Source organism: Macrotis lagotis, chromosome 1 (assembly GCF_037893015.1).
Source record: "Macrotis lagotis isolate mMagLag1 chromosome 1, bilby.v1.9.chrom.fasta, whole genome shotgun sequence".
Taxonomy (NCBI): domain Eukaryota; kingdom Metazoa; phylum Chordata; class Mammalia; order Peramelemorphia; family Peramelidae; genus Macrotis; species Macrotis lagotis.
The window spans coordinates 816,297,870-816,324,355 of record NC_133658.1 but is presented as its reverse complement, the minus strand read 5'-3'; the positions used below and the strand labels follow the sequence as shown (position 1 = coordinate 816,324,355).

At 38.1% G+C, this 26,486-nt stretch overlaps 1 protein-coding gene across 1 annotated transcript in view; it reads right to left on the bottom strand.

Moving 5' to 3' along the window:
- LOC141507245 (polycomb protein EED-like) overlaps positions 1 to 26,486 on the bottom strand; it is a 52,006-nt gene that overhangs the window by 18,663 nt on the left and 6,857 nt on the right. The window contains 5 exon segments of the mRNA XM_074214719.1: positions 4,465 to 4,530; positions 7,457 to 7,549; positions 9,329 to 9,481; positions 14,374 to 14,475; positions 14,477 to 15,076. Coding sequence (XP_074070820.1) covers positions 4,465 to 4,530; positions 7,457 to 7,549; positions 9,329 to 9,481; positions 14,374 to 14,475; positions 14,477 to 15,076 — 1,014 coding nt within the window.

Here is a 26,486-nt window from a genome sequence, read left to right as displayed (position 1 = left end):
CAGGCTTCAGAAAATCCTGGAAAGACTTTAATGATCCAAAGTTGAATGAAGTGAGTAGAACCTAAAGAACACTGTATAAATTAACAACAACACTGTGTGATAATCAACTATGATGAACTTAGCTCTCCTCAGTAATACAATGAAAAGACAATTCTAAAAGACTTATGATAGAAAATATCATACATATACATAGAAAGAACTGATTCTGAATGTAGACCAAAGCAGAAGTCAAAGAAAGGGTACATAGTTGGTGTTTGCAGGCTGTCCAAAGAACTTCAAAAAGTGAGAGTAAAGGATATTATCAAGGAACTGAATTGATGAAAACAAGAGAGAACCAGCAGACAATCTGTAAATTACCCCGGTATCCTCAAGATGTCAGAAGTAAGCAAGAAAAGTCTCTTGCCACATTGCATGATGTTCCTATGGTGAACTTATCAAGGGACATGGACAGATGGGAGGATTTCAATTTAAATATTTAATATCCACACTGATGAAAGCAAAGATCCATTTGAGCAATGAATATCTGAGAACATCAAAAAATGTCAAATCAAAGTAGCAATTAGATAAAAACCAAATGAATGCTAAAAATGTTTACATGTAATTAGAAAAGTAAGTTTTAAAAATGTTATCCAAGGGAAAAAAACTCATCTTAAAACAAACAAGGAACACAAGTCCCTATTATTGAATGAATTATACATTGATTCACATTGTGAAGAAAGCTAAAATTAATACATTAATGTCTTTTATGCATTCAATGCATAAAGACACTGTCAGTGAGAATATTACAAACTTATAGGCTATACAAAATCCAGGAGTTATCCAGGCCAATATTCTGTACCTGATATTAAAAATGGACTTTCTTGTCAGAGGGCAACGAAGTTTTTGTTCTTTATACATTTAAATTTTACCTTCTTGGGAAAAATGACTTTAAAAGTTTCCTACCTTTCAATGGAAGTTATTACTTTATTCTAAACTTAATTCTTTCAAATTTCAAGAGAAATACCTTAAAAATTCAATCCACTACTTAGTAAATGTCTGTTTTGTTTTGTTTTGTTTTTTGTTTATGGCAGTAGATAAAACACCAGCCCTGGAATCAGGAGGATCTGAATTCAAATCTGGCCTCAAGTCACTTGACTCTTACTGGCTGTTGAGGACCATCTCCTCTATTAAAGTTGGTCTATCACATTTCCCTACATAGGATACTCTATACTGGGCCTGAAGTGAAATTCATCCACTACTTTTCTACCTACTCATTCAGTCTCAAAAACTTGTGCTGCAGTCTAGTTCCACAAATTTTTCTTCATTTAAATGGAAAATTTGTCTGTAGAGCAGTATTTCTCCAACTTTTTGGTTTCAGGGTTACTCTATACTCTTAAAAATTGAGGAAGCCACAAAGAGGGGCTGTTGTCCAGTATAGCTATTGGTTTTATTTAATATTATTAGAGATAATTTTCACTTTGGGGAACCCCCTGAAAGTTAGGTCTACACTGTGAGAAACCTCTGTTTTAGAGTAATAAAGCACAGTCATATTTTCTAATATTCCATAGGTTTATGAATTATTAAAACATCAAGGGAATCATCACTATTCAATAAATCATGCATTATCTATCGTAAGCATTTTTCATCTTTGTGAGCCCAGTGTCTAGAAATATTAGGTATTTTTTATTGATAGAAATGAATGTAGGGGCAGCTAGGTGGCGTAGTGCATAAAGCACTGGCCTTGGGAGTCAGGAGTACCTGGGTTCAAATCCAGTCTCAGACACTTAATAAATACCTAGCTGTGTGGCCTTGGGCAAGCCACTTAACCCCATTTGCCTTGCAAAAAAAAAATACCTAAAAAAAATGAATGTGATTATCAATCAATAATTCAACTAAATCTGGATTCAATTAAATTCTTTTGGGAGACTTTTTCAATTCTACTATTAGTTTCTCTGACATTATCACCTTCTTAGCATATTGATCTGTACAAATTTTCAACTTAGAATTACAGAAGTGGAAGTGATTCTACAAGTTATCTATCACAATTCAATTCTTAGGCATAATCCAAGTTCCTACAGAGCAAACTTTTACATGAAATACAATCCTAGAGGTCTTAAATCTTTGACTACATTCACTATTTCAAGAGGAAGCCTGTTCCTTTAATAAGAGGTTGAAGTGTCAAAAATAGACCTCAAATGGCTAGATTGTGTACAAATTGATATTTTTCGAAGTTTCAGAGAATGTAGACGAAGACAAAAGAACAGAAAATGACTGAAAAATCTAAATATTTGTATTTACTTATGTGGGAGCAACAATGTGGACAAATGCATAAGATTTAGAGTAAGATTATTCTAAGACAGGGAATATGAATAATAGGCTTATCATGGACCTAGTATTGGAAAGACTCTCAAAAGAGGTCACAGTCCAAATCCTTGATTTTATAAGTGAAGAAATTGAAACCCAAGAGAGGTTAATATATTTTAACATGATCCTTGGTAATAAGAAATAGGTGATAAATAATGGATTTAAATTGAGGCCCTGTGGCTCCAAAGTCCATATTTTTTCCACTGGATAATGTTTCCTTCAGAACAGAGAAAAGAATAAACAAAGTATATTTAGACCACCTAAGAGTTTATGTTGGTGGTTAAAGGGATTTAAGATTAGACCAGGCAAGCAGAGCTAAGTTATAGATGGCTGTGTATTCCACACTAAAGAGTCTAGGATGATATTCAAAAACTTCATGAATTATTCATACTCTAAGGCTGGAGACAACAGAAACCTTCTTCAAATCCTCCTGGATCCAATCTTCACAGTATCATTACTGACCATTTCAATCAACAAGCATTTATTAAATTCTTATTTTAACTCAAGCACCCTGATAAAGACTGAGGAGACAAAGACAAAAATAGAACAGTTTCCACCTGTAAGGAATTGATAGCTATTGGGAAAAGCTGTATGTATACATAAATATGAAAAGTATAGAACATAAATAAATAGAAATAAAAATAAATATTTTGAGTATCATGATACAAAAACCAGTAAGATAACAAATTAGTCACTTTTCATAGGTCTCTTTAACTCTCTAATAGAAAGAAAGAAATAGAGAATTGTGGATCAGATATAGAGTAATTATAACCGAATTCACATTAAGTATGAAGCCCAGGGGTGGCTAGGTAGCACAGTGGATAGAGCACTGGCCCTGGAGTCAGGAGTATCTGAGTTCAAATCTGGCCTCAAAAACTTTAATAATTACCTAGCTGTGTGGCCTTGGGCAACCCACTTAACCCCACTGCCTTGCAAAAAAGAAAAAAAAAAAAGAATGAATCCCAATAAGGCAAAATCTTTAGGAATGAACACTAGAGAAGTTTAAGTCTTAAAATGTTAAATTTAAGCACTTTAGCCACTAGTCAACATATTTACCTGGCAGAGAAACTAAATACATGAACAATCACATTGAGTGGAGGGGAAAGGATAAAAACATGGCAGTCTTATGACTGGGGCGGGGGCGGGGGCGGGGGGGGCCGCTGGTCTAGGTTAAGAGACAACCAAGACTTCAGATACTCTGCCTGAAAAACCCACACTCTGCAAAGAGGCACAGGACAAAGATTCAGCCTAATCTCAAGAAACAGAGTCAAGGGAGGCTTTGGAACAGGACAATCACTATGTGTGTGGCTGATCTAAGTCTGAGAACAGGAGAACAGGACTTTAGCAGCAAATGGAATTCAAAACAGGGCCCTAGACTGATGAATTCTATTCTCAACATGAGAAGGCTGGGGAGCAGGACGCATGTGCCCACCAGCAAACTGAAAGAAGTCAAAAACTGGGTAATTGATAAAAATATAAAGAGGTTGAAACACTAAAGTATTTAGGAGAAAAAAAATTCAGTAAAAGTTCAGAACACAAGTACATAAATCAGTTGAGAGGATCAAAAAACCAGACTGGAAGGATGATTAGAAAATCCTTAAAGAAATTACCAAGTTCTCAACAAATTTACAAAAAAATACCTAATGCCTGATGAAATTCTGAATCTAGATGAAGAGAAAAGTAAGAAACTCCAGAAAAGCTCAAAAGAAAAAAAGAAATCCATAGAAGAAATAGATAGTATCAATCAGAAACTAAACCTCTCAAAACAGAATTCCTGCCCCCCCCCCCCCGATACTTTGTCCTCTTCTGTAAGACATAGGCAAGGCTACTAGTAATACCTTAATACCCACCCTCACAGTTGTTGAGAGAAGGAGCAAATGACACAATGTCTGTAAAATGCTCTGCAAATGTTAAAACTCTACTACTATCAATTATGTTATGACTCTAATAATATGGGAAACAGTCAAATTATGGAAGAGGGAATGTCATAACTGGAAAGTAATGAAGATCAATGCAAATTTCAGAGGCATAATTAACTTAAAACATTTTTTCAGGGATGACATCCTTATCTCAAGTCAATTCACATATCCACAAAAACAGATATACTTTAGAGAAGGATACATCAGCATCCACATAAGACTGCAATAATCGGATTTCTCCTTGTGAATGACATTCATATAGTGTAACCTGATAAAACAAAATGAAGAGTGAATTTAATCTTGATAAACAAAGAAGTTTATTCTGCAGGTTTTAAAGAGCTTTAAGAAACCATATTGGAATACTAAGCAACAAAGTCAACGATGATAAAGTCTCACTTTACAATACATATGATAAACAATGTTAAAAGATTTCCCCTTCTTTTAGATAGTTTTTACCAAGTCCTTATGTAACTTGAAACTTGGCTAACTTTGACTGCTTGCCAAATAGAAAACAATCAATAATCCTTCTGGTAACAATTGCACAATTTGGATCTCAAGCATGCTATCTCTAGGGTAATATGGACTAGTAGAAAGAATAGTGACTTTACAGTAAAGAATTTGCATTCAAATCTCAATTCAGATACTTACTGCATGATCCGGGGAAAATCACTTTACATTACCAGTAACTTACTTTCCTCATCTATAAAAGGAGGATATTTAATAGTACCCAACTTACAGGTTATTGAAAGGATCAGAAGAGCCTTTCAAAGCTGAAAGCATCATATTATTAAAGTTTAAAAATAAATAATAACTTTTATCATCATTTATTTTTAATATTAATGTCAATAATCTTATTTATATATTAATATTATTTTTTAATTCAATATGTATATCATATTGCAACAGACATATACTAAATGTGTCTGTCTGGCCTGCACTCTTAACTAGGGCTTATTTTGGGGGTAGGACTTATATTATAAGCATCCTGAAAAAAAGAATCATCATTTTTGAGGAAATGTGGTGGTAGTACAAGACATAACAAGATGAAGTAGACAAATAGTTGGCATGAAGAGAGTAGATTAAAGTCTCAACTCTGACACATACCAGCTACATTATGATGCTAGCTAAGTCACTTAAAAGCTCAGTAAACCAAACAACTTTCAAAATTATAAACTGAAGTGTGGTTTCTAAGTTGTATATAAAGGAAATTTTCTCATAGGGAGAGTTCCCTTATTCCAATTTTTTAAAAAAAGATCCAGTTAAAATAATTCTATGATCAATTGAGTAGCCTGTAATTTTTTGTTCAACCTAGATTTTACAATATGTTTTAAGTATCCTTAAGGCAATTAATGAATGTTTCCCACAGGCCAAAGGATACTGGGTTAAATAGCGTCATTCTTTGTCTGAAACTATTTTTCTTCTGTGTATTCTTTTCAAGGTTAGAAAACCAAAGATAAAAACTGAATTTGAAGATGTATGTATCTTATTTGCAAAGTAGAATTTTTAAATCTATGGGGTTTTTTAATTTTATTTATGCAAGGCAATAAAATTAAGTGACTTGCCCAAAGTCACAGAGATAAGCAATTATTAAGTGTCTCAAGCTGGATTTGAACTCAGGTCCTCCTAACTTCAGGGCTGGATGCTCTACCGGTACACTGCGATACCTAGCTACCCCCAAAGTAGAATTTTTAAATGGCAAGATACCATGTTACCAAATTCAGTGATAAATCTTGGGAAAATATATAGATGAAATCTCAGAAACTATGTCAAGCTGAAAGAGAGTACAACAGATTTAAGAGCCTTAAGTATCCATACTGGAGGATTCTTTTTAAAGGATGAGCAAGGCCTTATTGATATTGCAACAATCTCCTTAAATAAGAACTAAGAAGCTTCTACCTTATACCAAATTTACGGAAAACTACAAGAAATGAAGCAAGGGTTTTGCACAGAGTTTTTATTCTTATCTGCTTTGAAGTTTTCACTTAAAAAAAAGAAAGAGACTTTGAAACTTTCTAATTTCTATATAGAGTGACAGTTCCATCTCTAAGCACTTAGATGATGTTAAAAGTGAGATCAAAGAATAGGTGGATTTCAAGTTTCCACTTGAAAATCAGTAACAATTCTTAAATTCTGAGAGCTTGAGAGTCCACAATTTAAAGCAGCTTAGTTTCAAGTTTCAACAATCTAGCACTGAAGCATAGATGATTTTTTTAAGTAGTAGAGGTGCTGATGCTGTTGATCAAATGGTGGACTTAATCGGGTTTATCTTTGCTGTTCTTTCAAATCCTTAGTTAATTCTCTTTCTAACTCCTGGTACCAGTTTCAAGCCTGAATCTCAAAAGTCCAAAGGTCTATCACAATTCCCAATGCAATTAATTTTTTCCCCAAGGTTGTTAATTGATTACCTAAACTATTAGGCTTAAGAAGCTATATTTTAATAGGCTATCTACCCCACACAGAGTAGTGCCAAGGTAATAATGTCTTACCAAAGTGAAATGATTAGATGATGAAGGTGAATAAGGTCTAAGATTTCCTGAAGACATGGAATGGGCTTTTTTCCCTTCTTTATCTATTCATACAGACAATCATCCCACATTAGGAATTCAAACTCTGGCTTAACTTAAGATCAACAAAAAAGCATAAAAACACAGTTCTTTTTCAAATAATCCTTGTTTTTCTGTACTATTTTGATCTGCTCAAGGGGGAAAAAAATCCAAATATTTATTGCAAAAAACAAAAGAATAATTTTTTTCAGCTTATAGTTTTAACTCAGATTTTAAAAAATGGTCATTTTTAAAATTACTGAGTCTCTTTCATCACTGATCTCTAAATAACCTTGAAATTTACTGATTGTAAAGTTATGTCTAATAAGTTCTTCCAAAAGTAAACTGTACATATTGAATTTACTAAAATAATGAGGGACATCTAAATTCATTCACCTGAAGTATGTTTACATTTTACATTAAGGAATTTGTCAAGTGTTCAACTATGGCTTATTTTTTTAAAAATCTCAGACTATATGGATTTCATTATTTCAAAACTATCATCAAAACTCCAGTAAAACAGAATAAACTTCTTAAAGGACAAGGAGTATTTAATTTGTCTTTGCGTCCTCAATTCCTACCACAAGATAGGCATTTAAAAACCTTTATTTAATACTTAAATTGAAAAGAAATCATCTTTAATATACTTACCCTGTTACTCCCTACAGTTGCAAAAACTAAGGGATCTCCTTCTTTACTGTGCCAATTAAATTGTACTCCAAATAATGGTTGGTTGTGATCTTCCTGTTAAGAGAAACAAACACCATTAGAAAGACAAAAATGGTTAAAACCTTTTAAAAAGTCTATTACAAATCATCTTAGTGTTACACATGAATTGGACTTGATGAAAAAGTTTTTTAACTGTATGCCAAGCTAATATATTTCTAACTAGGTGTATAGATGAAAAACATAAATTAGCTTAACACACAAATTTATCCAAAATTCCTTATATTATATACTTGAACCTAAGTTGAAAAGTTATCTAAAAGTAGTATTTTTCAACTGTATAAACTATTTTCACCAAAATTTTATCTTACTGCAGTTTTCAGATCATAATGTAATACTTCTTTCCTTGGAACAGGCAATTGTGAAATGGTCTTTTCCCTTGTAGAATAAACTATAATGAATTCCTCTAAATAATATAGAATTCTATTGAACAAAAATTCACAACCTTGAGAAAGATATGTAAGACCCAAAAAGTTGACTAGAAAAAAATCATTCACTTTCACAAAAAGCAACTAAGAAGATCTATGTGACTTTAAAGGGAAAAGAGGGTTATCAACTTGACTCACAAAAGCTTTTGTGGGAATTAGGAGTTTACTAGCAATATAAGTTACTTTCTCCTATTCATCTTCAGGGTAAACAGTAAACTTTTGTGCCACTCCATAAAAAATAACTGAATCTAGGGGCGGCTAGGTGGCACAGTGGATAAAGCACTGGCCTGGAGTCAAGAGTACCTGGGTTCAAGTCCAGCCTCAGACACATAATTACCTAGCTGTGTGGCCTTGGGCAAGCCACTTAACCCCATTACCTTGCAAAAAAAACTAAAAACAAAAAACAAAAAAAACCTGAATCTTTATTTCTTGTTTTAGTTTAAGTATTTAAATAGTAACTTAAAAAAATCTAAATAGCAAAAAATAATTTTCATAACTGCCATGTTTACATCATTTCACAAAATAGTCTACAATTATTAGATTTTGGAATTATACTTCCAAAAGTAATACTGAACAAAAAAAAATCACTTACCTTTAGATACTGAGAAGTTAAAGTTAATCCAGGCTTTAGTTTTTATATATTTATTTGATTTAAACCACTGAAGGAGAAGAGAGGAAGAGAATGCACTGGATTGAAAATTAACTTTTAAAAAGTTAAATGAAGATTCTAATGCCACACTGATGACAAAAATCCAGTAATCCTTAGTATAATAAAAATACCATCTATTCATACAAAAAGAAACTTTTGAAATAACTGACATTTATATTTTACCTAATCCTTTAGAAACACAAACAGAACCGTCATAAATTGATTTAAAAAAAAAAACCTCTATAAGCCATCTAGTTCAATTTATGCTGACTCAAAGCAAATGGACCATGGTCAGCCTTTTAAATTAGCTGGTGTCAAAAAGTAGAGATTTTAAAAAATAAAACGTTATTTAAAAAAGAAGGAAATTTGGGCATTGTGAGATAATATTAAATAAGCAGCCAAAACATTTATTTTATTTTCAAAATAATCTTTCTTTGATAGGATTTGACAACACTTTGAACTTTTAAACTTTTTTTTTTAGTTTTTTTTTGCAAGGCAAATGGGGTTAAGTAACTTGCCCAAGGCCACACAGCTAGGTAATTAGGAAGTATTTGAGGCCAGATTTGAACTCAGGTACTCCTGATTCCAGGGCCAGTGCTCTATCCACTGCGCTACCTAGATGCCCCTTGACAACACTTTAAATATAAAATAGTAACTATTTCAAAATAATTTTCAGGTTTATAATTCAAGGTCACAGGGTTGTACTTTTCTCCCACATACCTTGAGACTATTGACACATTTGAACGAGTATTTGCACTTCTTTGACTTCCATTTTCCCTTCCCCCAACTCTTCCTTCCAGGAGCATTTGGAGTATTTGTTGGAGTATCAGGTCGTTCCGTGTTAGGGCCACTTTCTATACTGATAGCATCATCCTGCAAAGGAAAATTTAAAATTACAAAACTGTATTTTGAAACAAAAAATTCTAAGGAGAATGATCATTCTTAATTTTTAAAGAAACAATTAAATTGAGAGGTGAAAGATCTCAAATTAAATTTAAAATTACCCTGACAAACATAGTAACAATGTGTAAGGTAGGTATAAAGATAGATGCTGGGGTCAGGAGATTTGGCCTTGTTTTATTTCTAATCCAATATTTTAGGTTAAGTCATCCAATTTTTCTGTAATTTAAAATGAAGAAAATGATCTGGATTTGTATTTTCCAATTCAAACCATATATTAAACACATAAAATAGTTAAAAACTCTAATATTACTCTCTACAGTCATCGCTCAGGATTAGGACTTGTAAGCAAAGAAAAGGACACTTTTGAGAAGAAAAACAGGAATCAGTTTTAAAAATTCAGTCTTTGAGTGCAAAAAACATTTTAATAGTAAAATTTTTTGGTAAAAAGCTGCTAGTTAGTCCATAGGTCTATACTTCAGAAAACCTAGACTTAAAAGATAATATCTAAAGACCCTCCCTTGTCAGAATTTCTAAATGCATAAATATGTGCCTACAATAATAACATAAAGCACTGAATGTGACAGACATGCAGTTAGAAAGTCGTCTCTATATGTTGGGGAAAAGGTAGGTGTCTCAGGGAGATTTAATTATATTCTAGAATGTGGTCTAGTCTAGCCTAGTCTAGTCTCATTCTCTAATAGAATATAGATTTCATTTAGTTTTGAATGCTTTCATAATGCAAGAGTTTTTCAATTTCTCTTGTTTCCTTCCCTTAAAATAAATATGTAAGAGCTACCATCATTTGCAAACCTTAAATCATCCTTAAAGTAGAATTTGAAGGAACAAATTTAAGACATGAAAATTATAGAATTCCCAAGTTAGGTCAATAAGGTAAGCAAGCATCTGTTGCAATCTTAACTCTTTCTTCAAATGATGTACTTTTAAGGGTGATTCAAAGTTTGTACAAATTTTTGTGATGGGAGCTCATGCATATTTATTTTGAGGGAAGAAAAAGAGCAAGAAAAATTGAAAAACTCTGATGGTACTAGGAAAGCCTTCAAAATTAATGAAATCTGTCTTCCATTAAGAGAATGGAGATAGAGACTAGGCTAAACTAGTCCACATTCTAAAATATAATTTGTCTACCTGGAATCACCTATCTTTACCCCCAACACATAGAAACAGCTTCCTAACTGCCCTTGATAACATAGTTAGCTTAAAAATCTTACAATGAATTTCTTCCAAAAAATCAAATTTGTTCTTTGAGATATAATTTAAACAAATTTTATTTCGGACTTTCTCAGTGAGATCAGCTATTACTTTTTTAAAAACTAAAATCATCAAAGAATTTCCTCCCCAGTGTTATTCCTTAAATTAGTGATTCCTAAATTTTGATACAAAAAATGTGCCCCCAATAGAATGGGTATTATGAACTATCCAAAATAAAATTAATTTCAACTTAATTATATTCCATGCAGCACTTTTTACAAAAATTCTGTAACTCATATGATATTAAATACATAGGGCACCAAACTTGAAATTTTCAAGTTAGTTACATGAAAGAAATGATACTCTTCCTTGAATATTTCTGACTTCTTTCACTTTCATACATCTAAAACCAACCACACAGGCACTTAAAACTGTGAGGTAGAGGGACCTGCAAAAGCGAGGGCTGTATCTTGTTAATGACTACAAAATAAATATGCAAACATACCTTTTTCTAGGCTGGATAAATAATACTTCTCACACATACATGTTTTGCTACTATTTTTCAAATATGTTATTGCAAAAATATATTTAAAGTGTTACTAAACTGAAGCATAATGATGAATAGTATCTTATCTTCTAGTACAACGACTACAATGAGGAGTGTGAATTTTTTTTTTACATTAAGGATTAAGTCTCCAATATGCAAAGATTAGAAACCATCAAGAAATAAGAATTTAAAGGCAATTTCTTTTTACATTTTAGCTAAAATATCTTTTAATCAATAGTAGCTTGAAGTTTAGGGGTTTTTTTTCCTATTATTTATTTCTAAAAATTCATTCTTCCTCCACTTCTAAGTCAAAATCATAGAATCATAGATGCAGAGATTGAATGAATCTCAAAAGTTATCTAATCTTAAATGCTGTTTATTACCTTCTGCATGAAGTCTTTCCTGATTTCCCCAACTTCTAATGCTTCCTTTCCAAACTATTATTTAACTACTTTTATAAACCTTATATTTACACTATATATTTTATGTGCTTGTCTCCCTAACTAGAATAGAATGCACTCACTGTGAGTACGAATTGTTTTATATTTTTCGTACTTATATCTCTAAGTTCCTATTATAGTGAGGGGCTAACACATAGCAGGTTCTTTTTTTTTTAAGGTTTTTTTTTTTGCAAGGCAAATGGGGTTAAGTGGCTTGCCCAAGGCCACACAGCTAGGTAATTATCAAGTGTATGAGACCAGATTTGAACCCAGGTACTCCTGACTCCAGGGCAGGTGCTTTATCCACTGTGACACCTAACTGCCCCCCCCCCCCCACATAGCAGGTTCTTAATACTAGATGGTTAAGTCCTTTCATTTTACAGATGAACAAACAGAAGCCCCAGGAAGCTGTGACTCACCCAAGGTCACACAGGAAACAGGACTTGTGTAATCTTTTCACTGTACCAAAGCAATCAATTTAACATCTTTTATTTCTCTATAAGGTAGTAGTCAACTTAATTGTTTTGATTTGTTTCTCTGATCTTGACTTTCCAGTGGATAGGGATTAAACATAAAATGTTATATTGACTACTTATTAAGTAATATACATATATGTGCACACACTTCCCTATGTCAGGTGTTAGGGATAAAAAGACAAGTCTTCAAGAAATTTACTTTCTACCACATGGAAACAACATTAGTTACATAGATGAATATACAGAAATATACGCAGTCATTTAAGGATGGGGAGGAAATCAATCAAAAGAAAGGTCTCTTGAAATAGGTGGTGCTTGACCTGACAGAGGGAGTTGAAGAAGTAGACTTGAGCAGAAAGAGCATCATCCATGTATGAAGCACAAGTCTTATTCAAAGGCAATGGACAAGACATGAAATGTTAGAACTAGTCCAGCAGAACATTTTGGTGGGAGGAGGGAAATGTGTTAATTAAACTAAAAAGACAGGTTAAAATGCAGATTTAAAAAAGCTTTCAATATTAAACAGAATGATTTGTATTTGATCCTAGAGGCAATAAGGATCTAATGTAGCTTCTTGAAAAAGAAAATGAAAGGGTCAAATTTGTATAGAACATGAATTTCACATTTTTATTCTCCTTACTCAAACATTTATCAAGTCTTTAGCAGGTGGTCAAGGTAGTAGGGAAACACAAAATTAGCAGTGTAAGAAATGCTTCTCCACTAACAATTTTTCAAACAGTCATGTAGTTGCCCTGAATTAGCATTATTTAAAACAAATCAGAGAACTGCTTCTCCTCCTACTTCCTGTGAGCTAAAAGGTTTTAAAATGACAAAAATAAGTCCCTTATGGCTAATTCAGTATACTTGTTACAAAATCTTCTTAAATCACTACAGTTAGCAATAACCATTAAAAGTATTGAATATTTTGTATATAGCCCCAAACAAGTCATTTTATTAAATTAGGGCTGGTTTTCCATTGAAGCAATTATCATCAGACCTCTACTGAGACATTTAATCTCTCCAAGCCTGTTTTTTTCCTTTTGTATAAAAAGGAATTGGACTAAATGACCTGGAGTCCCTTTCCCAATCCTAAATCTATGATTTCATTTGTCTGATCATTAAACATATCAAGGCACCAGCAACAGAATCCTAAGACCACAAAAATCAGTTTCTTTGAAACACAAACACTAAAAATTATTTGAGACCTATTTCATTGTAGATAAACTGAATAAAAGAAGAGAGAGGGGCCCGTCCTGTGATTTTCCTGCCACAGGGACAATTCGGGTGAGGAAACTCCATTTACTGGCACCCTATCTGCAATTTAGAGTTTGCCTAGAGCACCGAAAAGTTGATCAACTTGCCCAGGGTCACACACAGTGTGTAGCTTTGAGGAAGGTAACTGTTCCATGCTGCCTCAGATCTAAGAACATTAAATCCTCGATTCAGTTTTGGTGTGCTAATCCAAATGAAGCTTTGGGGGTTTCTTAAAGAGACCCAACTACTTATTTCTTCCAGTGATCCTCTGAAGGGATTTCTACAACATAGAGTATTCCTCACTATTCTCATCGAAAGATTCTTTTCACTGAGTGGAAAGAGAGAGACAGGCCTTCCTCGGAGGCTCTGGGCTTGAATCTCACTTCTGCCACTTCAGCAAATCATTCATGACCTCCTTCATGCCCTCAATTTCCTCATCTGTAAAAGCAAGGAGTCAGAAGGTCCCTTCACCCCACGAGCGATCACGGGGCACTTACTACTTGCCAGGCATTGTGGCTGTAGCTGCTGGGGTGCCAAGGCAAAAATTAAAGTCTCCGCTCTCCAGGTGCTTTCGGCCCGGCCCGGGAGCGCCAGGTCTGCGCTCACCCTGGGGCCGCGGCCGCGCGCACAGACCCACGCGGCTCGGGGGCTCACTTGGGGAGGGAGGAGGGGGCAGCGGCCGGGGGTGCCCAAGAGGCTCGTGAGGGGGAGAAGGCGCCCGTGCGTGCCCGGCGGGGAGGCCGCCCCTTGGGCTCAGCGGGAAGTTCCGCGCGGCCGGGACCTGTCAGCCCGCAGGCCCCGGAGCCGCATGCCCCGCGCGGGGCGCCGCACGCGCTTCCTGGGGGCGGGGAGCAGGCGCCGGGGACTCAGGTGGGGCGCTCGCCGCCCCTCCCCCACGGGGGCGCCCCCCCGCCCGCGGCCGCGGCGCCCACTCACGTTCTCGTCCGCCGACAGGTCCGGGTTGCTGTTCTCGTCGCTGCTCAGCTTCTGCTTCTTGGCCGCGGGCGCGTCGCTTCCCGCCGGCGCCGCCGAGACTTCCCCTCTCGGACATGTTCCTGCGCCTCCCGCCGGGCTCCTGCCGCCTCGGCCGCGGCCTCCGCCACACCGCCGTCAAGCAAGCCCGGCCCGCGCCGGCCGCAAAGCCGCCGCCGCCGCCACTGCCGCCGCCTCCGGCCCCCCCACCGTCGCAAACCGCGCCCAGCCGCCGAGGCGGGCGGGCGTGCGGCCCCGCCACACTGCTGAAAAAGGGGCGCGCGCTGGCGCGCGCCCGCCCGCGCGGCCTCGGCTCGCCCGCCCCCGGCGGCGCCCCCGCCCCTCCGCGCCCGCCGCCCCCGCCGCCGCCCGGCCCGGCTCTCCCCCCCCCCTCCGGGCGCCGGCGCCTCCGCGCGACCCTCGCCGCCGCCTCGGGACCGAGTGGCGGGAACGCAGGGGGCGCCGCCTCGGCCCTTCCGCCTCCCGGAGCCCCGCCGGCCGCAATTGGCCGAGACCCGGGCTCCCCAGGCGGCTGTCGGCGGCCGGAGAGCCGCCGGGCTGGATCAGACCACTCGGGCGCCCCCGGCGGGGAAGCAGGCGGAGCGACGCCGCGCCCTCTCCGGGAAACCAGGCCGCGCCGCGCGGTCGAGCCCTCGGCACGGACGCCCTCGGGTCATCTCGTTCCGGGGGGCCGACGCCCCCTAACTCCGGACGGAGGGACGGGCGCAAAGAAGCGGCGGCATCGAGGCCGCCGGATCCTCCGCCGAAGAAAATGGAAGCTGCCCGGGAAGGGGCACGCATGCGCCGGGGCGGCGCCGCCAGCCCCCCCCCCCCGCGGGGCGAGCCCCGCCCCCCGCGCGAGGCCCCGCCCCCAGGCCCGAGCCCCGCCCCCAGGCCGCCGGCCGCGTGGGCTGGTGCTGGGCGCGCCCCCCCGCGGGCAGGGCAGGGCAGGGCAGGGCAGGGGGCTTTCGGAGCCCCGCGCCCTGCCAGTGCCACCTCGGCCTCCTCCACTGCCCAGCGGCGCTGCCCACAGCACCGGCTCCCAGGGCGGTTGGGGGGGGGGGGCCCGGGAGGCGACTGGAAAGTGGGGCTGCCGCCGTGGGTCAGCTAGATGGCGGGGAGTTCAAGTCCAGCCTCCTGCGGAAGAGCTGTGTGACCCTGCGCCGGGCACTTCGCCCATGCCCTCACGCGTCCTCACATGAGCTGCAGAAGGAACTCACAAACCATTCCACTATCTTTGCAAAGAAAACCCCCAAACGGGGCACGAAGAGCCTGACACGACAGTGGCCTTCCAGATCTAATCCCCTACCCATTTTTCCAGTCTCAGTACATATTTTTTCGTTGCATGACAAACCAAACTGACCTCCTTTTACTTGCCATCCTGCTTCTGGTTGTTTGGGGATTTTTTTTTTTTTTTGCCGGGGGTTGGGGGACTTTCGGACTGACTCTCCTCCGGAGCTGAGGTTCGTTCTCTCCTCACCTCCATCTCTCAGACTCCCTAAGTTTCATTCAAGGCTCGTTTCAAGTGCCTTGTTCTCCCACCACCCTTTATCCCCTATTCTATTTTACCTTGTATCAACTTAGTAATGATATGTAGATGTATATATATATATATCATTACTAAGTTGATGTGTATATATATATATATATATATATATATATATATATATGTATCTAAAACCTCCTTCAGCTGCTCTATAAGCTCTGTGTAACCCTAGGATAGAGTACAATGTCTGTTCCTATTAAGGATAAAGTGCTTTATAAATGTTTATTGATTGAAATGCTTACTGTATTTTACTTCACTAAGGAAAATCCTTCAAACCAAGAATGTTTTGGCGCTTCCTTCTATTCCTTCTTCAAAGTGAACCCTGACTCCACCCTCTCAACTAAGTGCCTCCCTTATACTTTAATGAGAAAATGGAGGTCATGAGAGTGAGCCCCCATCCCCTCTTTTCTCCATCTCAAACCCCTTGATGTCATCCCTCACTTTTTCTTACTTAGTCTCTAAAAATGAAGTAATCCTTCCTCAAGGTCAGTCCTTTTTCTTATGCCCAAGATTTCATGACCTCCCTTCTTCTCTATCTTGCCCACTTCAAACAATTCTCTCTCTCCCTCCTTCCAACTCTTGCTCCCCATCTCCTCCTTCCTTCACCCTCAGCTGAGTGTTTTATTGCTCCCTGTGGTATTTGGACAACTTGGCTGAAGACTCAAAAAGTCATTTTCATATCACTGTTGCCTTTGGAAAAGTGGTTATATGAATTGGGAGCTTTAATAGTATTAAATAATCCAAATGTACACAAACTTCTATTAGCCACATGTCAGATACATTCTGAGGAACTGAACACTTTAGTTATAGCAGAAACACAAGCTAGGATGATTCTCATTCACAGCTTGCTTTTTAGTTTGTTTGTTTTTTTTGGTAAGGCAGTGGGGTTAAGTGACTTGCCCATGGTCACACAACTAGGTAATTATTAAGTGTTTGAGTTCATATTTGAACTCAGGACCTCCTGACTCCAGGGTGCTCTATTCACTGTGCCACCTAGCTGCCCCACAGCTTCTTTCCCATATAACCAGTGATATGAAATTCTCTCGCTTGTCCATCTGTGTAAATTTATTTATTTTGGGGCTCTTATGCTATTGGGCTTGACCCCAAGGAAGAGGGTCCGAAGAGAAAAGAATTTCTGAGTGGAGGACATGCAGGATTATGGCTCTAGAAAAAAATCATAAGGCCATCAATTCTAAACCCTTTATTTTATGAATGAGGAAACAAGTCCTGAAAGGTGAAATTACATTTCCATGATAATATATTTAATAAGTATCAGGAGTAGGATTTCAACTCGTCTTTGAACTCTAGAATCAGTCTCCTTTATACCATACTTCCTTTGCCCAATTAATGAAGAGCAAGATTTGAATCCCTGTCCTCCAATATTAAACCTAGGGCATTTTTGGTGGATATTTCTGGGTAACAAAAATTGACCATGGAAATGACTTAGGAAGTAAGAGATAGTCTAAATGTGTGTTTCTGAGGCTCCACTCCATTGAGATGCCACACCTAGGGGAAAGAGTAATCCTTTTGCACTGTGGGATCTGAACTTAGAGCAAATAGTACCTGATTTCTTCAGGATTTCTTAAGACCCTTATTGACTAACAAGTGATGAGGCAGCAAACATGCAATTCTAGAATTTTTGAGTGATGCTAACAGCAGCTCTGGCAAGTTAAGTGAATATGTAGAGTCATAGCAGGATGCCAGAGCAACTGTAGTTACTGTAAAGGGATGAAGGCTGAAAGAAATGTATAGGAGGCTAAGGTTGCCTAGAGGCACAGCTCCAAGTGAAAAATGGACTGCTGGGAATCAAAAATAACAAACAGACTATACTTCTATGTGGCAATTAAAAATAAGGCAGCTCTCTCTGAGCAAAAAAAAAATTGGGACTGAGAATCTAAGTGGCAGAAACAAAGAATAAAGAATAGTCAAACAGAGTAGTTCCAATGGTTGTATAGGATAGAGTGAAAAAACCTTAAAAAGAAGGTTTCTATAAACAGAATGTAAGCCCCTCAAAGACAGGGATAGTAGCATTTTTTTGCCTTTGTATCCCCAGTATCTAACACAATTCCTTGAATGTGGAAGTTGTTTAATAAATGTTTGTATGGTTTCATTGTCTTGGTCATTTCAGCCACATTTCAACAAGCATAGATAGCAATCATGTCAGTGATCTTCATCAGATAAGAAGAGCTGACAAAAAAAATGAGGTGGCTAGTTGGTACACTAGAGTGTCAGGCTGGAGTTAAGCCAGCCTCAGATACTGAACTGAGCCTGTGGAAATCATTTAACTCCTTGTCTTCCTCAGTTTTTTTCATCTCTAAAATGGGCATAATTTCAAAATTTGGCTTCAAGGGTTATTGAGTATCAAATGAAAAAATGTTTGCAAAGTACTATACAAATCTTTTTGTTATTCTTGTTCTTTTTATTGATGTTCTCCTTCTTACCTTCATATGCAGGTAGCAATCCTGCGTCCTTTTTTTATATATTTGTTGAGATTTTATTTCCTGGTTTTGTCCTAACTCTTGATTTAACATAGCAAATATATTAGAGGTTAACAAGTCCTTGGGGATTTTAAGTGATCTGTATTGGGAGGTATATTTAGATATGTAAGATCTATAACATTTCTTACTCCGAGAGAGCATGCAATTTTTTATCTTTGGGTAGAGTGGGAGGTGCTCACTCTTTCATTTTCTTATCTCCAAGACATAAGAAATTATAGAATTGGGCTAGAATTATATCAGATATTTGTAGTCTAGGGGCATATTGTTCTTTTAGAGGTTCAGTCTAAAAGTACTTTCCCCTGATTGTCCTAAAGGGGAAGATAACATTAAACTTTATATTTGGCCAACTTGACTCCTTCCTACCAAATAACTGTTTGCAAAAGAAACTCATAAGTAGCAAACATAGTAAGTCAGTGAAATTGGGGGCATTATATATATTAGGGTAGAGGACAAAATACACAAGAGTAAATAGGTTGTTCAAATTGGGAGCAATAAAAATAAATTCAACTCAGCTAAAATGAGAATAATCTCCTGAAAAGTCTCCTGTTAACTGCCTCTGATGTTGTAGGTATTGGGAGTCAATATTGGAGGGCAAATTTCCCCTATATTTCTATGGTTCTGGAAGTTCCCATTAATCATTAAAAAATTCAGGCCTTACCCCTCTTTCTCACCCTTTCTCCCCTTCAAATTCTACTTTTTCCTCTCAAAGTCTTCCTCCACATAGCCTGTAGGTAGTGACTCGGGACAAACCCTCAGCCAATCAGAAATTATTTCTCCTTATACATAAGTAGCATCCCAGGATTGTCCTTCAGGGAATTGCCAAAGTTGCCTGCAAAGGAGATATTATATAAGAATATGCTAGCATAAGTATTTGGGTTCTCACATGTCACTAGTTTGGTCCAAATATGAGACCAAAATAGAAAACAGCCACAATAATAGGCAAGTCTGATTAACAATCATAACTTACGAAGAGTTTTCCAGGGCTTCAGAACTTTACTGTGGGGCAAGATCCTCTCCCTTTTTCTTCTCACAATCATGAAGAAACATTTCCTTCTCAGAAGACCAGTTGAGGAATCATGTCCCAATCTTGTTACCCCAGGATGAGGAAGTATATGGAGTTGTATCCCCTTTCCTTCACCAACTCCAGCAATGCCAATCCCTCAGATTTGCTTCCACCTTCCTGTCCCTGATTCTGACCTTAACATCTGCCCTGACTATTTGAAATTTGTCCATTAGTCTCAAGATGAGGCTGTTTCTGTCTCTGTTCCCATCTGAATTTGCCCTTGGTGCCAGAATCCCCAATATTGGGGATTTCATAACTTAGCAGTAGTTATAATTTTGTCTAGGTAAGTTACTATAACCTAATATTCACCAGTTTTTTTTAACCAGCACTGGTGAATATTAGGTTACAGTAACTTACCTAGACAAAATTATAACTACTGCTAAGTTATGAAATGGATACTATACAATTTCCATATTACACAGCACAGCTTTAGACAAAAGAACAAGCAAGGGGCTTCTCTTCATTTCTGTTCCCACTTTCAAAAGCAAACTTAGTAGGAACTCTAGGAGTCTTTAGGCAACCTTGATCTTATGTGTACTCAACACATGTGCCTCATTAGAATGGTTCTTTAAGTCATGAGTTCACAAGGGGCCTTGTGAATTTTCAAGGACAAAGTATGCCCTCCATTTGGAGAAATTGCTTTATAACTACTTTTCTTGTTATAGTTTCTCAGGAAATTCCTTTTTGTAAAAGCTAATTGGTGTCAGCTGGCTGATTGAGAAGCACATTGAATGGAGATTTTCAAAAGTTATGATTTTATATTGATTAGCATGATATATGTGATAAAGTTAATACATAGTAATAACTTAGTTTCACAGGCAGGCTCTGGGCCTGGGAAAACAAGGAAAACATAGTAAGAGAAGTCATCCAAAAATCATAACAGGTCCTACCCTGAACTGGGCTTGCCTATATTAAGTGAAGTGTAGCAGTATAATCTGCCCTGTTTTGTTCTATACTATAACCCTAAAATTATACAATCAACCAGCTGTTCACACAGGTTGGATGATCACAGTGATAGAATTGTTGAATATTCCTGCATGGGGGCTTGTTTTGGGAAGATCACACAAAGTCCCAAATATGAGTGTTCTGTGATCCACCTGCCCACTTATGGACATGCATAAAATATCTGGCTACACAAGAACAAGGTGGAGCTCCAGGGAATGGAGTAATCCCATGATTTGAAAAGCGGCTTCTTGCAAAGAAAGTAATTAATAAATCTCAACTGGTTTACTGACACTATTTCTGGTCTGCTTTGTCATGACCAAGTTAGAGACAGTTCAGTGAAAACTTGGTTGACAGGACTCATGAGCCCTGGTTTTAGAAATTCCAACCTATGAGGGTCACCTGATAATAGAACACTTAGAGGAGGCATAGTCAGCTGCCATCTGAAATCCAGCTTATCAGTGAGATCAGAAATTAGGGAAATAACCCAGAGAGGCTGCTACATGAGACATATAAAGAAAGTATGGATAAAGTCAGAAAGGACTGAAAACACAAGATCTGATGGAGGAACAGTTAGTTGAATAGTTGTTAGAATGGAGACTTCATGCAGGGAAATAGAGGGACATAAGCCCTAATAAAATGTCAAGGCTATATTTTTGGTCATGGCATTCAGAGAGTGTGATGATTCTTAATCCCCCCCCCCCCATAACCACAGAAATTGAGTATTTAAAATGTAAATCAACTGACAACCAGACCTTTGATTTTCTGCATCCCAAAATATGAAACTAAGATATTTAATACTACTTGCATGGTAGAATCTTTGCCTAAGCTACTTTGAGAGGTAGTATTTAATTAGAGATTGGTGAAGTTGAGGCTTTATAAGCAGAAAAACTACTCTTTGGATTTTTGTCAATATTTGGTTTTCCTTCCTATGTATCTAGTGGTTTATAGTTTATGGTTTTCAGCAGGGTGTTTCCAGATTTGTAGGGTTGGATTCTTTTGATACTGTTAAAATAAGAAAACAGAACTGAAGTTTGGTGTTAAAACAGAAATATGTAAATTGCATAGATTTTGCAAAGATGACTGTTCACAGTTCCCTTACAGCAAATTATATTTGGATCCTTTGGCCTTGATAGCATGCAATCCACAAACAGTTCCTGTAACCAAGGAAAGAGGACAAATATTTCTGCATGACAGACTACATGCTGCTTCAAGTTTAGAAGTGTCCATATAAATGAAAACATAGCTAATGTGAAAGGGACCAATAGAGAATAAGAGCTTATGGTCTATATGAAGATGAGATTGTCATAAAAATACAGGCAGCTGGGGCAGCTAGGTGGCACAGTGGATAGAGCACCAACTCTGGAGTCAGGAGGACCTGAGTTCAAATGCGACCTCAGACATTTAATAATTTCCTAGCTGACAGCTAAGAATATGAATTATAGATTATCAATTTACAGCCCACTCTTTTTTTTTTTCAGTTTTTACAAGGTAATGTGGTTAAGTGGCTTGCCCAAGGTCATACAGCTAGGTAATTATTAAGTGTCTGAGGCCAGATTTGAACTCAGGTCCTCCTGACTCCAGGGCCAGTGCTCTATCCACTACACCACCTAGCCGCCCCACAGCCCACTCTTGCTTTGGTTTTTGCTTCATTTCAGATCTTTGGGGGAGTTCATTCATGGCAAAAAATGACTTCCTGTTTCTAAGAACAAAGACTTAACCAACTAGCAAAAGGATTCTGGGATAAGTCTTGACATCAAGTACAGCCTTCAAAATATTATTTTGATGAGTTAAATATAAGTGAATCAGAAGTAGATTAATTCTATCCCCTCAAAATGCATATTGATTTGACACTCCTGCCTTTTAAGTATTAAGGGAAAAATACAATTCTTTGAACAGTTTTTTACTCCTCACCCCTTCTTCCTTTAAATAATGCTTAGAGCATTAAGCATGCATTAAGGGAGGCCAAGAAGGTCCATTTTCAGTGTCAATGGCCAAGTGGATTGTAGTTTACTCGATTCGTTTTCCAGATTTTATAATCCTAGAGATTAGGATCCCAAATGAACTATCGTCAGTTCTGCTGTCCTACTGAATCTGAGAGCTAAAATTAGTGTTGCCTATTTTAGTTAGAGAGAAAATATAAGCACAGATTTTAGACCTAGAAGGATCTTTTAAAATTAGTCCAACCTCCTCATTTTATAGACAAAGGAGAGTCCTAGAGAAATGATTTCCACATCTTCAATGTGATTTACTCTTCAAACTAGGAAAATAACGGGAAAATTGTTTAGATCAGAAGATTTTATATTACATTAAAATAAACCCATGGTGGTATCAATTAAAAAATAAGGTTCAAAGCAGTACTTTCCAAACAGGAAGCAATTAATGTATAAGTTCATAACACTACCAGGGTTTTGGTTAACACCCATTTAAATTTCCTGGTGTTAAATTAGGAACAGGTGAATCACAGGAATGTTAGTTCAGTGGTTTTGAAACACTCAATTAGTGGGAAAGCATTTCATACAAATAGAATCACATGAATATATCAACACTCTGTTAGAATGAAGGTGATCACTAGCTTTGTGTATATGGGGGATATGTCCTTAAAAGTCTAACCTGTGATAGAGTCTGGTGAAAAGAGCACCAGAAAGTGGCAAAAGCTTTGGATCTAAAGTCCTGTGCTCAATCTTGGCTTAACTTTTCACAAACTGTATCCTGGCCGGGTTGTGTCTTGGCTGTGTGAATTGACTGCTTTGTGTCTCAGTTTCCACATTTGTAAAATCTCACAGAATTATTGGTTTGTGTAACTGTGAGTTGCTGTTACTAATGTCAGAATTCTTCTGGCTATTAAATTATTAATTAGTATTTATTTAGTACTTTTAAGGTTTACAAAGTATTTCCCCTGATTTCATTTACATCTTACATCAATCCTGTGAATTAAACACTACACATTTAATGCCCAATTTACAGCCAGGGAAACTGAGACTGGGAATCTGAGGCCCAAAGAAATTAAGTTCATCACCTTAGGTTGCATACAGTTGATGGCAGAGCCAGAATTAAAACCCCAGTACCTCTGGGCAGCTAGGTGGTGTAGTGGATAAAGCACCGGCCCTGGAGCCTTGGGCAAGCCACTTAACCCTATTTGCCTTGCAAAAAACCTAACCCCCCCCCCAAAAAAAAAACCCCAGTACCTCTGCCTTCATATCCAAAACTCCTTCCAATAAAGGTAAAGGTATTCTCCATTAGCCACATCCTTTACCCCAGGTTATATGAACTCCTTTACAGGGTTAAGGAGCCACATCCTTAAGTTGTTACTGTCAGGTAGGACAAATAATCAAGAACTGGAGAGCCCTGTTCACATGAGAACAGCTCTGGGCATTATCTTTGCCTATATCCCATGCCTGGAGTGCTTTCCCCTCTTTATCTCTACCTACTAGCTTCCCTGACTTGAAGAACCAGAAACTTTCCTGTGCCCTCTTAATTAATTCCATTTCTTAATCATTTCCTATTTATCCTCTATATAGTTTGCTTTGTATATATTTGTTTATAAGTTGTCCCTCTCATTAAATTATTAGCTTCTTGAGGGCAGCAACTCTTGATTTTTTTTGTTTCTCTAGCACATAGTAGATGATTAATAAATGTCATATAATAGTCACTTAATAAATTGTGTTTATTGATTTTATACACTTCCATTAAAAAAAAAGCCAAGGTGGAGCCAAGATAGCAGTGTGAAGGCAGCATTTCCCAGGAACTCTTTCCCCCCCAAAACTCCCAAAGCCAACAAATTATGACTTTAGCCAAAATTTAGAGGGGAATCCACAGAAACACTGAGTGGTACATTTTCCCAGTCCAAGATAACTTAGAAGTTCCAATGGAAAGGTGTGTTTCACCAGGATCGGGGGTTGGAAAAAGGCTGTGGCTGAATGCAGCCCAACCCAGAGATCACCAGCAACAGCTTGAAGGGACGGCGAAAGATTCTGCTACACCAGAATGAGTGTGAAGTAAGGAGCACTGGCCACAGAATCTGTAGCAAGAATCTGGAGAAAGCAGCCTGCACCCCCAGAGACAGTAAGGGAAGACTGCAAAGATTTCTCTGCTCTCCCTTGGGGTAGGACTCTGCTGCTAGCCTACACTCAGGTCTAGGTTGGAGTTTGGGCTTCCATACTAAATAACCAAGCAGGATCCCTCCTTATAGCTCCAGGGCAGAGGGAAGTGAGGTGGTCATCTACATATCAAAGCACAGGCAACAGAGCATAAGACCTTGGAGGAATAAAGGTTCCAGTGGGGTCTCCCCCCCCAAAAAAAAAAACCCCAAAGCCTTGGAAGTGCTGTCTTGCACTGAGGAAATGAGTAAACAACAGAAAAAGAAGAATCTGACCATAGAGAATTACTTTAGTCCCACAGAAGATCAAAACACATACTCAGATGACGACAAAATTGAAACTTCCATATCCAAAACCTCCAAGAGAAATAGAAAATGGGCTCAGATTATGGATGAGCTCAAAAAAGACTTTGAAAAGCAATTAAGGGAGATGGGGGGAAAATTGGGAGGAGAAATGAGAGTAATGCAGAAAAATAATGAAAACAAAATCAACAGCTTGGTGAAAGGTATACAAAAAAAATACTGAAGAAAATAATATGTTAAAAACCAGTTTAGGCCTAAATGGAAAAAGCAAAACAAAAGACAAATGAGTAGAAAAAATGCCTTAAAAAGCAAAATTGACCAGTTGGAACAGGAGATAAAAAAGCTCTCTGAAGAAAATAATTCCTTCAAATACAGAATGGAACTAAAAGAAGCTGATGACTTTGCAAGAAATCAGGAAGAAATAAAACTCTTCCAAAAAAAGCCAAATATTAGAAGAAAATGTGAAATATCTCATTGGGAAAAACAACTGACCTTGAAAACAGATTAAGAAGAAATAATTTAAAAATTACTGGGCTATCTGAAAGCCACGATTAGGAAAAGAGCCTAGACTTCATTTTTCAAGATATAATACATGGGGCGGCTAGGTGACACAGTGGATAGAGCACCGGCCCTGGAGTCAGGAGTACCTAAGTTCAAATCCTGCCTCAGACACTTAATAATTACCTGTGTGGCCTTGGGCAAGCCACTTAACCCCATTTCCTTGCCAAAAACAAAAAAAAAAGAAAAAAGAAAAAGAGAAATAATACTCATTTTGCCTTTTGTTTTGCTTTTTCCATTAGGCCTAAACTGGAAATAATACAGCAAAATTGCCCTGAGATCCTAGAAGCAGAGGGTTAAATAGAAATTAAGGGAATTCACTGGTCACCCTCCTGAAAGAGATCCCAAAAGAAAAACTTCCAGGATATTATAGCCAAATTCCAAAACTCCAAAATCAAAAAGAAAATTCTAAAAGCCTGCCAGAAACAAACAATTCAACTACTGAGGTTCCAAAGTCAGAATTACACAGGATCTGCCAGCATTTACAGTAAGGGCTTGTAGGGATTGGAATCTGATATTCCAGAAGGCAAAAGATCTTGGTATACAACTGAGAATCAACTACCAGAAAAACTGAACATCCTCTTTCAGGGGAAAAGATGGACTTTCAATGAAACAGGGGACTTTCAAACTTTCCTATTGAAACAACCATAGCTGAACAGAAAGTTTGATCTCCAAGTACAGGATTCTGGTGAACATAGAGGGAGTGGGAGAGAAGGACTAACTATGAGGAAATTAGTGATATTTAACTGTCTGTATTCCTGCATGGGAAAAAGATATGATAATTCATATGCACTTTCTCATTTATAAGAGCTGTTGGAAGGAACATATATAGACAGGACATAGAAAGGAGCAGTATGATGTGGTAAAAAGATGGAGTCAATGGGTGATAAAGGAAAGTACTGAGAGGAAGGGAAAGGAGATGATGAAGAAGAAGCTAAGACATTTCACATAAGAGTCAAGAAAAAGCTTTTTCAATGGAGTGGAAAGGGGGCAGGCAAAGGGAAATGAATGAGCCTTCATTCTCATCAGAAATGGCTCAGAGAGAAAATAATATATGCACTTAATAGT